Source organism: Biomphalaria glabrata, chromosome 1, assembly GCF_947242115.1.
Source record: "Biomphalaria glabrata chromosome 1, xgBioGlab47.1, whole genome shotgun sequence".
NCBI classification, from domain to species: Eukaryota; Metazoa; Mollusca; class Gastropoda; family Planorbidae; genus Biomphalaria; species Biomphalaria glabrata.
Window position 1 is genome coordinate 20,966,110 of NC_074711.1, and position 16,288 is coordinate 20,982,397.

The window sequence follows — 16,288 nt, forward strand, 5'->3', positions numbered from 1 at the left end:
ATGTCAAAGCTGAAAACTTTGACTAATTTATTTTGACACCCTTATATTATCATTAACTGAAATTTTCGTACATAAGACTCGTGCTGCATTTTGTAAAAATACATATTAAAAACAAGAAAGATCACTTTTTTTTTTTTTTTATTATTGATTCACTGTTGAAGCCTGGTGTTCCATCTATTGGACTTATGGGAACTAACAATAATTTTGCATTTTAATGACCATCAGAAATATTCATTGTATTATGTATCATAAAACTGTATTTATTTCAATTGCTACAAAATTATGAAAAAATATAAATGTTTAGTTAATTATCTAAACGTAAAGTAGAATTGATTTTTTTTTAAATTCTTTTTTTAGAACTCGTATGTTCAAACATTTGCAATGACTACATGCTTGACGGTAAATGCATAAATACATGGCATAGGGGGGATTTAAAAAAAAGGAAATCAGAAAATATAAAAATCCGTTAAAAAAAAAATAAAGCTTATCTAAGGGAAAGAACTCCGCACTTACAACTATATCTCTTAATAAATGTAGACGGTATTGCCCTCATTCGATATCAAGCAAAATAATTAATTTCCAATAATTAATTGACTAATTGGTTAATTTAAAAAAAAAAGAATCGTCTTTCAGGTACAATAAATAACTGCTAAAATTTCAACTTGATCCGAGAAGGATTATGGGAAATTGATGACATCTGCAAATACATTTCTTGCATCAAAATGTGTCTTAAAAAACAACAAAAAATTAATAGCTGTTATTTTTTTTCTTCTCAGTGGTAATATATATTTATTGTTACAAATGATAATTATTAATGCAAATCTATATGTTTTATGTCAAATGATTACCTTATAATATAAAATAAAAACACTTTGTCTTGAACTGATGATAAGCTTTCCCATTGTGAGCTAAATACATAGGCTTATACGAATGATGACTAATATTGTCCTGTGTTAGGGCGTGATTACAAAGATATTACGTTAGTCTACTACATTTATTTCATTTGATCACAAGTTGATTTGGTCTCTATTATAAGTAATTTATATTTAGTTTTGTTCACAAGGAAGTTATTCAAGTTATAAGACGTTTTATTAGTTAAGATATATTACGCCTACAACGGTGTAGTTGTCTACCAGCGGTCAGGTGCTAGCTGACAATAACAAGTAACAACATCCTGTTATGTTTAATTTCAATGGCATTTATTTTAGTAGTGTATCCCTACAATCAATTCCAGTACATGAACATAAAAAAGATTATAACAGACTTTTGCGTGGAAAAAATCAATTGATAATTTTTTTTAAAAAGGTATTAGTGGACCTAGAATGTTTTACCAATCACACCATTACAAATATATTAACATATTTTGAATTTCTGTGTAGGTCAATATGGTTAACACAATATGACTACTATGTGACCCATAATAAAGCAATATTGGTTGAAAATTATTTTACACATGAGAGTGAGAGAGAGAGGAGAAATACAATACATGTGTATACCACGTCTACAACGTTTATAGTGGTTAGGAAAGATAATAAGATAATAATAATAATTATAATAATAAAAGAAGAATTTTCTTTAAAATATATTGACTGGTGATGGTCAAATAAAAATTTATAAGTAATCAGCCCCTCTTTAAAATAAACAAATCAATCTTAAATACTAACCAAAACCATTTTTTAAGCATGTAAATGCTTTGAAAGCATTTTTCAGTAAATAATAGTTATAAAGTTTGTGTTCCTTGAGTTGTTAATGGTACGTTGGAGAACACGTAACTGGGGGGATATTCTGGGAGTTTAATATAGGTGGGATACTGGTTGCCTACAGGTTGCTGGTGGGTGGGATACTGGTTGCCTACAGGTTGCTGGTGGGTGGGATACTGTAGGCCTACAGGTGGCTGGTAGGTTTGATACTGGTGGCCTACTGGTTGCTGAGGTGAAGCATACATCGTGACGTTAGGTCCTGAAACAAAAGAAATCAAGGTATAAATTTAAAAATTGAATGTTGAACTTTGCAGCACGTGATGACTGTCACACACACACACACACACACACACACACACACACACACACTCACTTGTATGAATTCTAGGCTTTATAAATTGATTAGTTCCAAAACTATCACCTGTGCGTCATTTCACAGCCTTCAAACTAACTGTTGTAACCAATTAAAAGTCTTACAGAGTTGTATCTTGTGGAATTGATTCCAGTATCATTATAACCAATTAAAAGTCTTACAGAGTTGTATCTTGTGGAATTGATTCCAGTCTCATTATAACCAATTAAAAGTCTTACAGAGTTGTATCTTGTGGAATTGATTCCAGTCTCATTATAACCAATTAAAAGTCTTACAGAGTTGTATCTTGTGGAATTGATTCCAGTCTCATTATAACCAATTAAAAGTCTTACAGTGTTGTATCTTGTGGAATTGATTCCAGTCTCATTATAACCCTAAAGTTAGACCTCATCGATTCTTATTGTGACCAGTATTTTTGAGCTCACTCTAACGTTAATATTTTGTCCATTTTGTGCTTGCCAAGACTAGAACTATAGTTTGAATCAATTAAATTTTTATTATACATTATCTTTTTGTTAAATGCATGTCATGTTTACATTTCATTTTCTATGTTTTTTTTTTTACCTTTACCTATCCCTTAGTCTTTAGAATAATATTGAAGATGGGGTTTTCAACCTCAAAACGCTCTGTATGGGGATTTTAAACTTAAAACCACCTGGAGGGGTTTTAAACTTAAAGCTCTCTGGAGGAGGGGGGTTTAAACTCAAAACCCCTTGGCTACGCCCATAGAATTTCAAGTGAGTAATTTGCTTCTTTATATTGAAGAGGTGTTTTTTTTTAGCTTCAAACCCCGCTGGAGGATAGTTTTAAACTTGAAAACCTCTGGATGGAGTTTTAACTTAAAGCCCTCTGAAGGGGGTGGGGGTAAACCATAAACTCTTTTTGCTACGATCATAGAATCAGGTGACTGATTTATGCATTAGTCTTATATAGAAGTTTAATTTTATCGTAAAAAAATTTCGGAATTTTTTTATTTTGTAAAAATAATTTCGGAGGGGGTTATAAAATCAAAATCCCCCTTGGCTATGCTATTGGAATTTGGGGGTTTTCATTTATTTATTTGTTTGCTTTATATAAGAGGGGTGCTAAATCGCAAAATCCTCTGGGAGAGAATTTTAAACTCAAACCCCCACTTGGCTGCGCTGGGGCAAGTGATGGTTTAATATTAAAATCTCACCTGCGAGGGTGGGAATTTCATTCCGGGGGGGGGGGGGCGGGGGGTGAACTCCAAGAAACCCGCCCGGCTGCGCCCATGATATATACATATATAGGTATGTTTTGAGTGGGGGATGACCATTGTGTTTCAATAACCACTTTTGTCATCCGGAGGGGGGGGGGCTGCGGATTTTGCATTGTGTCTCCTCATGTGGCTGGTGAGACATGTGAGCACGAAAAGTTTGGCTGCATACTAGGCATGTTACTCTAGCTGGATCTAGTGTCATTTTTTTTTTCTACCTTGTGATCGTTTCTCTATGCATGTAAATGTAGATCTGGTTGTAAAGCAATCTATAGTCAAAACATTTTTAGTTCTGGTTGAAAAGCAATCTATAGTCAAAACATTTTTAGTTCTGTTTGAAAAGCAATCTATAGTCAAAACATTTTTAGTTCTGGTTGAAAAGCAATCTATAGTCAAAACATTTTTAGTTCTGTTTGAAAAGCAATCTATAGTCAAAACATTTTTAGTTCTGGTTGAAAAGCAATCTATAGTCAAAACATTTTTAGTTCTGGTTGAAAAGCAATCTATAGTCAAAACATTTTTAGTTCTGGTTGAAAAGCAATCTATAGTCAAAACATTTTTAGTTCTGGTTGAAAAGCAATCTATAGTCAAAACATTTTTAGTTCTGGTTGAAAAGCAATCTATAGTCAAAACATTTTTAGTTCTGTTCATGAAATATGAAATATTTGTGCAGATACGTGCACAAAGTGAGAGCTACTGGTTTAATATTTTAGCTTTTTTTGTGAAAACTTAAATAAAAAATGTGTACCTGTAGGTAAGTATTGGTTTCCATTTGGAACAGGGTTTACAATGGGGATAGACCCAGCAACAGGGACACCTGTAAGGTAGAACAATCAATCTTGAGTGCTATGATACACATTAGAGCGCAACAAACATAACGATTAGACTTCTCTAAACCTTATGTCATGTGAAATGAAATAAATCTAGAAGAATTTCGGTTTAATATAATCTGTACATCTAATCTATAGTTCTGTTAAACTATTGTCTTAAGGAAGTCTATAAAGTTTTTGTATAATTCTATAATCTATGTCATTATTTCCTTTTTTTTAATATCAGCTCCCTTCGTCTGTCTGGTAAAAACGTTTGTACACAATATTTCTCCCACACAGTTTCAGATAAATTAGAAATTTTGAACAAAACAAGAATCAATAAAAAAGAATTAACCAATTAGTTAATTAACTATTGGTAGTTATAGTTCCCTTAATAAATTGCTTAAAAGTTTGAAACTAACAATAGATAACTATAAAACCTTCTTCTTTATGGCATAATGTGTTGCATTGAAACATGGGATTACAGTTAATAAATAAATTGTAATAAATGCATTTTAAAAGCGATCACGGTAATCTTAACAGAAATACCCCTTCCTCCCCCCCCTCTTCTTTTCCAAATGGTCCAGACAAGTGATACGATCATTGTGCATCGAGAAACCTAAAAGCAGATTTGTAACTATTAACTTAGATCTGTTAAAAACGTAATGACACGACTGATCTAAAATAATTGATACAATTACACTTGACATACATTTTGTAAGGTATTTTGAAAATGTTTTTCTGTTTGTCTTTTCGATATATTGTAGAACAAAAATGAATACCAAAAAATATATTCCCAGTCTACTTGTTGCTTCTACATGTAAGTTAGACCTCAAATAATGACTGCTTTATTGCTCTGGCCAAATTAACGTCTTTTTATTTATGTATGTGTGTGTGATTTCAATAATTAGCAATTTTGTAACATTAGTTTAGTATTGACAAGTTGTTCAGAAGAAGGATGTGTTAAATGACTAATGATACAATGTATCCACAATCCATATGCCTGTTTACAATTTATTAAACAAGTCATGTAGTTTTTGTGGTGTGTGTCGGTGTATAATGTATATATATATATATATATATATATATATATATATATATATATATATATATATATATATATATATATATATATATATATATATATATAATAATATATATATTGATAAAGAAAGGGAGAGATAATCCAATGAAAATCTAAAGAAATCTTTCGAATGAAATTTGAAAAAGTTTAACTTACAAAGATGTTGTGATGCGTACTTACACACCGTGAATGTGTACCAATACATTTTCGACCTTTTTTATGACCTTAACATTTAGTAATAGCTCAGCTTTAAACTAGGTGAAACACAATGTATATGGGGAAACAGAGCAGTATAAAGAAAACTGGTGTGCAAATCCTTAATAGATTCAAAAGTCATTGTGACAGTAGACATGAGAAATATAAATAGTTTTGAGCATTTAAAACTAACCTGTTTGCCAGACTTGAGTCTCGGTCTGGTCCACTTGGTTAGCTTCTGTAGCACTTGCTTCAGTGATTGGTGTGACCTTGTCACTTGATTTGATTCCACCACGTATGATGATCAAAGTGACGATATCAACGATCAGACCAAGAATGATGGGGACCACCACAAAAGCAACGTAGCCCATGTCTTTAGCTTTGCTGTTGTAATTTGAACCAGATCCACTGCCCGAGTAGTATGATTCTGTCGTTGTTGTTGTGGTAGTGGTTGTGTCACTGTAATGATTTAAGAGCTACATTTGAAACCGGTGGAACACTTCTATATATACATGATTACAGGATGAAGCCGGAAGTGGTAATGAAAATAAGCACTCCACTACCTATAACATGCTCTCAGTGGCATGTGTCTTTAATATTCTTTGACAACCAGCCCAACTCATGGCCTTAAAGTGTGGATCAGATATTGGATCCAGTGGAACTGTTTTCACTAACAGGGCAAAAGCGAGTAACTGGCGCCTATACCATTAAACTTGGGGCAGGAGGGGCTGGTTAGCTTTGGTTTGCAACCCATCTAAGAGAAGGAAAACTCTAAGTTCAAACCTCTGCAGTTATAAAGCTATGCCCAAACATGGGAAAGACTTCTGGAGGAACAATCAGGAACTGACTATCCTTAGGGAACCTTTAGCACACAGTGCTACACCCTGGTAGAGCTTGCGGTTCCGCTGATCCCAAACTAATTCGGTACAAACCGCTCCGTCGGATAGATCAACTTCGTTAAGAGGGGGTAACCGATCTATGGGCGACATCATTCCAAGTAAAGCTAATGCCCAGGTATTCATCTCATTTCCGAGAGATATCTGAAGGAGACCATATACATAGTGTTCGTTATGATTGCATAATTAATTTAAAAAAAAAAAAAGATTTTTCGCTTTCAGAAAAGAAAAAAGTAGCCGTTGTATCAGAACTTTGAATGATCTAAAATATCATGATGTCCAATTTTCATTTCCTCTTTTAGTTTCTGAGATCTAAACGGGACGGACGGACAGACAGGCCACACAAAACTAATTGCGTCTTTTCCCCTTTCGGGGGCCACTAAAAAATGTGCATGATAAATGAATATTAATTATAGACATAAAATATGATATTAACAGATATAAAAATGTCTTTTTCAACACGAGAGAGTTCACGAGAGTTAGTAAACATTTGTGCACGAGTGATAATAGCATTTGGTCCAATGTAAATGCAAATATATATAAATCTATATTCCAGACGTACGACAGTGACCGAGCTACTTTAACCTTAACTACAACCTTCAGCTGGAGCTGTCAACCCCCAACGCTGATGCTCACGCTAAAGAACTTGAACAGTTTACGACACTAAGGCAGAATGATAAGAGTCTGGGAGAACAATAAGCGAAAGTGGTGTATTTTTATGAAAAAAATCGCGTTTTGAAATAAAACGGTTTGCTTTTCGAAAACAAAAAGTAGCGTTATGCCTAAATATAGCAAGTCAAGTGTGGCAAAATCTGATTTTCATATCGCTTCTTGTGTTTTAGATCTCAGTGTGACCGACGGACAGATAGACTTCCCTAAGCTAATAGTGGCCTTTCCCCGAAAGGCGGTCTCTAAAGAAAAAAACAAAGCAATAATTGTAACCATAATGAATTATAATTGATTCTTTTGGTGTATCAGACTCATTGATTGCATATTGTGGAGGGTTTTTAGCGGCCCCCGAAAGGGGAATAGACGCTACTAGTTTCGTGTGGTCCGTCCGTCCCTCCGTCCTTCCGTCCCGTTTAGATCTCAGAAACTAGAATAGAAAATGAAAATTGAACATCATGATATTTTAGATTATTCAATGTTCTGATGTAACGGCTACTTTTTTCTTTTCAAAACTGAACTATTTAATTTTAAAAATTATTTATGCACGTAGATTTTAAAAAATATATATAAGAAAATACACCACTTTTTAATGAAAAACTGCAGGGGAGGTAAGTTTTTTAAAAAGGTCACAGACTTCTTGATTAATAACTCAAGCTTTATTCATAGATTTGCGCATTGGTACACAAAAATTGCATCTAAGGTCACAAAAGAAAAACTATCAATGTATTATTGTAAGATATATTTTCCATTTATCTACTAACTCATGGGATGAAATACTGATTGAAATGTTGTTTTTTAAAGAAAGTTGATACGAACTTCGCTTTAGTTGTAAGTTAAAAAAAAAACTACTTTTATAGCGCGCAGTTTTGACATATCCTCATTATACACTTGACAGTTTAAATAAGACTAAATAGAGCCCAGATCTAGATATATCTCTTATTATTGCTTTTTTTTTTAAACGGTACACACCGGTACAGCGTACCGGCACCTTTTTCAATGTGGGAAAAAAATGTTAACTTTTCTTGTATTTTAACGTTTGTCATTAATTTATTAGTAGTTAAAGGTTAGACAATCCATCACTGAATACCGGCACTTATTATTTTTACATAGAAAGCAAAGCAATAGCTTATCTTCTGACAACTTATGGGTGCAGATTTATTTATTGTCAATAGCAGTATCACATTAAGAAGTGAATCGGATACAAACAGCATACTGAGCATAGTACAACATTACGTTCGTTATCAAATGGCCTACTATTCCTGATAATAACATTGGCTTAAGTCTAGCAATTTTAAGATTAAACGTGTAAAGTCATATGCATTCTAGTCTAGATTTCGATTCTATATCAAGATTCTAGATCTAGAGTACTCTAGATCTAGACTCTAGATCTAGACTCTAGATCTAGATAGTTCTAGATCTAGTTCTAGATCTAGTTCAAGATCTAGAATTAGGCCTAGTTCTGGATCTAGCTGGATCCTTGGGGTTCAACCCCCCGTCCTCCGAAATTTAATTGAGTGATATTTTTTGACTGATTTTTTGCTTTGCTTTTGTTTATTTTAGGTAATATTTTAATATTTAACCATTACTTGCTCCAGCGCAACCAAGGGTGGTTTTGAATTTAAAATCCCTTTCCAGGGGGGTTTGTAATTAAAACCCCCTCTTATATAAACAAAATAATGCAAACGAAAATCCCTAAATTACAAGATCAAAGCATTAGGAGATTTTGATTTTAAAACCCCACTACGAATATTTTTTTTACGATAAAACCCCCTGTTCAGTATAAGACTAAAGCATACATCAGTCACCAGATTCTATGAGCGTAACCAAGAGGGATTTTGTGTTTACCCCCCCCCCTCCAGAGGACTAAGTTAAAAACCCATCTAGAGGGTTTTGAGTTTAACCCCCCCCCTTTTTTTACAGCTGATCCATAAAAAATAGCCATAATAGTTGAAGTAATTTTGTCCGGGACATTGTTCTACTATAATTATTCAAAGATATTATGTTATATTCAAATTACCTGTAGTAACAACAATAAAAGTATCCCCAGAAATCATAACAGCAGCCATAAGTACAGTATGTCGCGCCTTTCGTTGTGTGACATATTGTTGAGTCCACAGTATCTAAACAAAAATGAAAATAAGCATTAATTTAAGTAAAAAAGTTATAAATAAAACTTAGGTTACACTTTTATAAAATTATATACATCTGGTTAGTTCCTCCATCCCTTTATACCGGGAAAGTATCAATGGGTACTGTATTACATCTTCAAACCATCTTAAGCCGTACAAAGATATCATAATTCACTCGTTCAAGTCCCCAACCTTTTTTTTTTGTTTTGTCTTGCCTTTCTAGATTTCTTCCACTTGACAGAATATTAGGATGGGATAATTTATTTTAATCTTGTAAAACCTCAATGCTAACTCAGCTTTTTGGACTTTGACATTACTCAGTAAAGCAACTATAAGAAATAGACGTGCGATTCTTAGTATATGTGGATCATATACCGTTCATGTTATATTACTTTGTCAAGTTTTGTAACTTTCATTATTCTTTAACTAAGTTCCGTCATCATCTCACGTATTAACAAAGCCTGAACACTGGTTTATGTCAATATATACATATACATCACTGGCGTATTTCATATTATAATATTAGGAGAAGTGAATGTTGATAACTTTAGTCTTAATTTGCGTATCACTGATATAGTGTAGTAGAAACAATTAAACAAAATAATAATGTTAGAAGTAGAGCAAATGTGTGAATATAAAAATATAATAAATGGAGCTAAAAATATGTAATCGACCTTATCTTATCTTATCTTATATAATACAGACGTTACTTCAAAAAAGAAGATGATTACGTCCTACGCGTCATGCATGAAAAGTTTAGGTGCAACGGCTACTTTTGGTGTTCTTAAAGCAAACCGTTTAGTTTATAAAATTAATTATGCAAGGGATTTTTTCATAAAAATACACCAATTCTAAAACAATTACGTAAATGTAAGGGAGGCAATGTTACAATATGTTAACAAAGAAATATATCATTTTTTCAGTATCACTAAGTCAAATATATTTTTAAAAATGTACAAGAAATGTTCTCAACAAATATAAATATTAGTTACAGGTGTTTTTTCTGGTCAACTAGCTGCTAAAAGTAAAAGAAAAGATTTATGTTTGTTTATGAAGGCTAAGAATGAACTCTGTATGTAAATATTCGAGCACATTTTTTATGGACTTTTTATGCAACGACTTACAATTGCACTTCTGTCGTACATTACATACAATCCTCAGACTAAACGTTTCCTACTTCTACGCCTACGTCACAGGGCCTAGTTATACTAAAAATGCTCCGAATTTTAAGGAAAACAACTTCCTAACACCAAAATATGGTATAAAAATCTCTCCACAAGGCTATGGTACATATACATTTTATACTAGACCAATCCAAAAATTTAATTAACGGTATTAGATTTATCTAGAATTCTCTTTTTCTCTCACTATATATACAAACATCCGGAACAATCTATTATAGATACTTAAGACTATTGCAACGGACAGACTGACAGACAAAACGCACTAAAAATGCGTCTTTAATCCTAATATATATATATATATATATATATATATATATATATATATATATATATATTTAAATGAATTCTATTAGAACTCAATGCATTATGGATTAGGAACCCTCGTTAAATATCTCGTGTTAATAAAAACATTTTTAGTTACTAGCCCATTGTGACGTAATGGAATTTTTTTCCTTTGACGTCATATGAATGAATTCTTTAAATTTAATGCTAAAATAAAACTCGGTGCACCAATGTCTATGAACCCTCGATAACTGGCTCGTATTGATAAAGACATTTTTTTTAGTCTAACTAGGCCGTGTAACGTAGTGGATTTTTTTCCTTTGACGTCATATGGAATTAATTCTTTAAATGAAATGAAATGTTAAAAGAACTTACTCGGTGCACCAATGTCTATGATCCCTCGACATCGTGCTCGTATTGATGAAGACATTTTTAGTATAACTAGGCCCTGTGACGTAGTGGATTTTTTTCCTTTGACGTCATATAAAATGAATTCTTCAAATGAAATGCTAGAACAACTCGGTATAGTATTGTTTATTATACTTCGTTATCTGACTCGTAATAAAAAAGGCATAATAGTTAGTTTAAATATTATTTACATTTTTAAAACTAGATCTATGTTTTTGTACAGTATCTTATCTTATCTTATATAATAGAGACGTTACTTCAAAAAAAGAAGATGATTACGACATACGCGTCATGCATTTAGTCATGCATATTAACCAATGACTTAAATTCTGCCAAGTCACTGGTTTTCCTGGCTAGCTCAGGCAACCCATTCCATGCTCTAATAGCACTAGGGAAGAAGGAGTATTTGTACAAATTTGTCCTAGCATATGGGACGAGGAATGTGCCTTTATCTTTATGTCTTTCAGAGTATTTTATTAAATTTTGTTTTTGTATTTGAAGATTATGTTTCAGTGTTTTATGTATAATTGCTACTTTACATTTGAGTCTTCTGTCCTGAAGGCTTTGTAAATTTAGTGATTTTACTAAAGGTGTTACTCTAGTCAAATGTGAATATTCGTTTGTTATGAATCGCACTGCTCTATTTTGTGTCTGTTCTAGTTTCTTAATGTTTTCTTGAGTTGAGGGGTCCCAAACAGAGGATGCATATTCTATTATTGGCCTAACCAAGGTTAAAAAACATTTTAGTTTTATGTTCTTATTTGATTTATAGAAATTTCTTTTAATAAATCCTAATGCTTTGTTTGATTTTTTTGTAGTTTCATCAATATGTGGATTCCATGACAGTTTTTCATTTATTATAACACCTAGGTATTTTGCGTTTTTAGTCTGTGTTACTGGTTTGCCATGAATAAGATAAATGGAATTAATTTGTTTTAGTTTTTTTGTTACTCTTAACAACTGACATTTTTCTGGGTGGAAAGACATGCTCCAATTTGATTCCCATTTCTGTAATTCATCTAATTCTCTTTGTAAAATATCTGTGTCTTGTGTTGTTTTTATTGTTCTATATATTATGCAATCGTCTGCAAATAATCTGACTTTTGTTCCTGAAGTAATGCAATTTGGTAAATCATTTATGTAAATTAAAAATAGTAGTGGACCCAAGACTGTTCCTTGAGGTACACCTGAGTTTACTGTTATCGGTGTTGATTTAGAGCCATTTATTATTACAGTTTGTTCTCTCCCTATCAGAAAGTCTTTAATCCACTGATGCAGTGGACCATTAATGCCGAAATATTTTAATTTTTTAAGCAAACTATGGTGGTGAACTTTGTCAAAAGCCTTAGAAAAATCTAGTAAGATAGCATCTATTTGTTCACTATTATCTAAACCTTTTGAAAAATCATCAATTAGTCCTATTAGTTGTGTTTCACATGATCTATATTTCCTAAAGCCATGTTGGTATGGTGTGAGGACATTATGTTTGTCTAAGTGGTTTATGATGTTGCTACATATTATGTGTTCTAGGATTTTACATGTGATGCTGGTAAGTGATACTGGTCTGTAGTTTCCTGGGTCAGATTTTTCTCCTTTTTTAAATAGGGGGGTGACATTAGCTTCTTTCCAGTCCTTTGGTACTCTGCCCTGGTTAAGTGAAGCCTGAAAGAGTATTTTGAATACTGAGGCTAGCTCATTACTTAGTTCTTTGAGTAATCTAGCTGGAATACCATCAGGTCCAGAAGCTTTATTTGGTTTGGTGTTGGCTAATAGTTTTTGAATTCCATTTTCTTGTACTACTATATCTTCTATGTTGTCTACTTGGTTCAAATTCAGTAATATGTCTTTGTCTCCTGGGGCTGAGAATGCTGATGCAAAGTATTTGTTTAGAATGTTTGCTTTAGTTTCATTATCATTATGTATTATGTTATGTTCATCTTTTAATGGCGCTACGCCTGTTGTTTCCATTTTCTTAGACTTAATGTATGACCATAGGTTTTTGTTGTTGTCTTTAGATATTACATTGTTTATATATTCACTCTGCAGCTGTCTGCTTACTTTTTGGGTTAAGTGTTTAATTTTTATATACTTTTTGTAAACTCTTTCTGCATTAGTTTCTTTAAATTTTCTATATAGGTTTTCCTTCTGTTTACAAAGCTTCTTTAGTCTATTATTAAACCAGCATTTATTTATTTTGTTTGATGTGTATTTAGTTGGTATTTGATTTTCTATAATGCTTTTAAGATGGTTTTTAATGAAATTCCAGAGGTCATCGACTGGTTGGTTAATGTCTTTTTCTAATAAGAATGTTTGTTGAAAGTTTAATGCAGCTTGGTGTAGTTGTGTTAGGTTACATTTATTCCAGAGTAAGATTTTTCTTTTGGGTTTTGTATAGGCTACTGCTTTTATCTGACTGTGTATTTTTATGATCTCATGGTCTGATAGACCAGGGATAATATCATAATCAACTACTAATCCAGGTCTGTTGGTTAAGAAGAGATCTAATGTGTTGTTTAATCTAGTTGGCTTTTTAATGATTTGATCTAAACTTAGGTTGTGTAAAGTTTCTATGAAAAGCTCATTTATGTCCTTAAGGTTTTGGTGTTTATCTATGGTTAGTGTTTTCCAATTTATAGCCTATCAGGTAGGTTGAAATCACCCATAATCCAAAAAACTGCATTTTTATTTGTCTCTTTAAGTGTCGTAATCTGATTACATAGTTCCTGCATGTATTCTAAACTAGAATTTGGTGGTCTGTAAATGCTGCCTATTATTAGGGATGTTGAGGTGGTATTAATTTTACAAAATGTTGATTCTATATTTTTTGAGTTAGGTAAGGTAATTTCTTCTGCTATATGAGTGTTTTTTATTGCTAAAAGAACTCCTCCATGATTATCAGCCCTATCTTTTCTAAAAATTTCATAATTACTATTGAAAATTTCTGCATTATAAATTTCAGGATGTAGCCAAGTTTCTGTGCCTGCAATTATGTCTGGTTTCTCATATTCTAATAAAATTGGAGCGATCCACTACTACTACTGGTCATTGCAAGTGGAGATGTCATCGCAACGTAAAATAAAAATTTAATAGTAGGCAGACCTGTGTAACGCCTGCACGTGTGGCGTTCTGAAAACTCCCGCGGCACACCTGCAAATCTTCGGCGGCACACTAGTGTGCCGCGGCACACAGTTTGAGAAACACTGACTCTAGATCAATATTGAATTGTTATAATATACTCAAACTAATCTACTATTTTTAAATTTAATGTTGCATTCAGTCTATTGATAGATTATCTAGGATTTTTTTTTTATATAAATTTAATCTAAATTATATCTAAATTATTTCAAATTTATATTATAGATCTAGATCTAGTAGATATAGATCATAAGAGTGCTAAATCAGAAGTTTAGTTTATGTAGATCTACATCCTTATCCTGTTTCCGTTTAAATGAAAATGCCAATAGCTCTGTTGATAACTGTGCTGAGACATCGAAGTACCAGAACGATAAATTTTTTTTCTTTTCTTTTTTCAATTACAAATCAATGCTGAAAGATGATCTAAAAACGCTCGTCTGACATATTGTACATATCCGGTAGATGACATGCCGTAATGTGTAATATATCTCGTTATCAATAATAGGCTATTAGTTTGTAACCAGTTTGTTATTAAGTTAAGAGCAATACCTGGTCGTGCGGTAAGCGTGCTGGACTGATTATCTCGACGGTGCCGGTTTGTTTGTTTGTTTTACATGTTTCGAATATTCCTACAGAGTTGAAGATAGTTTACTTCCTAGTTCAAACCTCCCGCAGGACGACGGGGGATGGGAGCGGGCAGGGTTTGAACCATGGACCATCGATAAATCCAAACGACAGTCCAACGTGCAAACTTCACGACCAGGCAGGGTTTATACCCTGCTCACTGCCTTCCTCCGTCGTCCAGCGAGAAGTTAACTTAGAAAGAACATCCGAAACATGTAAAACGGAATAAACAAACATTTTTTACAACGGCAAATGAATCTTTGAAACATTATTACTTTTGACCATCAAAATTAAATCACATCTTGAAAATACCTGACAAAACTTTCCTAAAACAATTCTTACAACGAAGTGACACAAATTCTTACCAAAATGAGTCAGAAAAGTAACATATAAGATCCATAGTTTCAACATATCGCAGTAATGATTCATTTCTATTAATTCGATATATCTCTTGTCACTTAGGACACAATTCTATCTCCCGATTGTGTGCTGGTAATTGTTTATCTTATTTTCTGCTTAGTTCTGCAAATTTATTTTAATTGCAATTTATACAAAAATGAACCCTTTAAGCAAACTTCTCTTGCGGATAACTTTTGTTGCTAACTAAATGTAGTTCTACATGTCAATCAGAGCGATTGTTAACTAATTTATGCTTGATTAAAGTCGTGTTAAATGTGGGCCAAAAAAATAGCAGAGCGATTCCTGGAAAGGTAATATAATTACAGTAAGAAATAACTTGGAATGAGATGACTTGATTGAACCCGTCTAAACAGGTGGATACATGCTCTGAGACAACAACAGAAATCTTTCACGTACAATGTTAATGTCAGTACATGGAGAGGTCAATAGAATGACCCCAATCATATTTAAGAGAAAAACAGATTTAAAACAAAGCCCTTGTCTTTAGCGGTTCTACATGTTAGACAAATCGAGTAATAGATCTATCCCCTCCAAAATATAACCACACACGTCTGCTGGTCACATGTAATCAATTACCAGAACGTAAACAAAAACAACAACAACAACAACACATTGACAAGGCGGGATTTAAGGCATTGCAGTCTTAGCAGCCGATAAAGGCCACACCTTTGATGGGGGTTCTCCACACAATAAAATATATAATTTTCAAAAATGCACATTTAGCCTAATATAAAAAAAAGTAAATGAAATGCATAAGTACTATTCCTTCACAAATATGACATGCGTTTATATTTATTAATATTATTAAGACCGTTTTTTAATTTACCCTTTTTCAAAATGGGTTGGGGTCTCCACAAAACTCGGGCCAAGGCAGTGACCCAGACCCACACTTCCTTGACTCACTGTTGTTCGTAACTAGTTGGTCACTAAAAAAAAAGCTTTTAAGTAACACAAAGTTCATAGCTGTATCTCTAGCTTAAAACGAACTAAATTGGCATGCACCTATTTATCGACAATGGGACTAGATTCGTATGAAGTCACACGACAAACTATAGTCTGTGAACCCGTCTAACGATTATAAGCAAATGTTTGTCGACATTTATGGAAGAATGTCCACTATGTAATCAAATCTTTTCAGGCTGA

General features: G+C 32.9%; 1 protein-coding gene across 1 annotated transcript; it reads right to left on the reverse strand.

Annotated features, from left to right (window-relative positions):
* Positions 1 to 751: 751 nt before the first annotated feature.
* LOC129926012 (uncharacterized) lies at positions 752 to 15,442 on the reverse strand. Its single transcript, XM_056027731.1, has 5 exons — positions 15,091 to 15,442; positions 8,981 to 9,083; positions 5,592 to 5,857; positions 4,059 to 4,127; positions 752 to 1,959 (listed from the first exon to the last, which is right to left on the reverse strand). Exons 1-5 carry the CDS (start codon positions 15,152 to 15,154, stop codon positions 1,721 to 1,723), a joined length of 741 nt encoding a protein of 246 aa, XP_055883706.1. The 5' UTR covers positions 15,155 to 15,442; the 3' UTR covers positions 752 to 1,720.
* Positions 15,443 to 16,288: the final 846 nt, after the last annotated feature.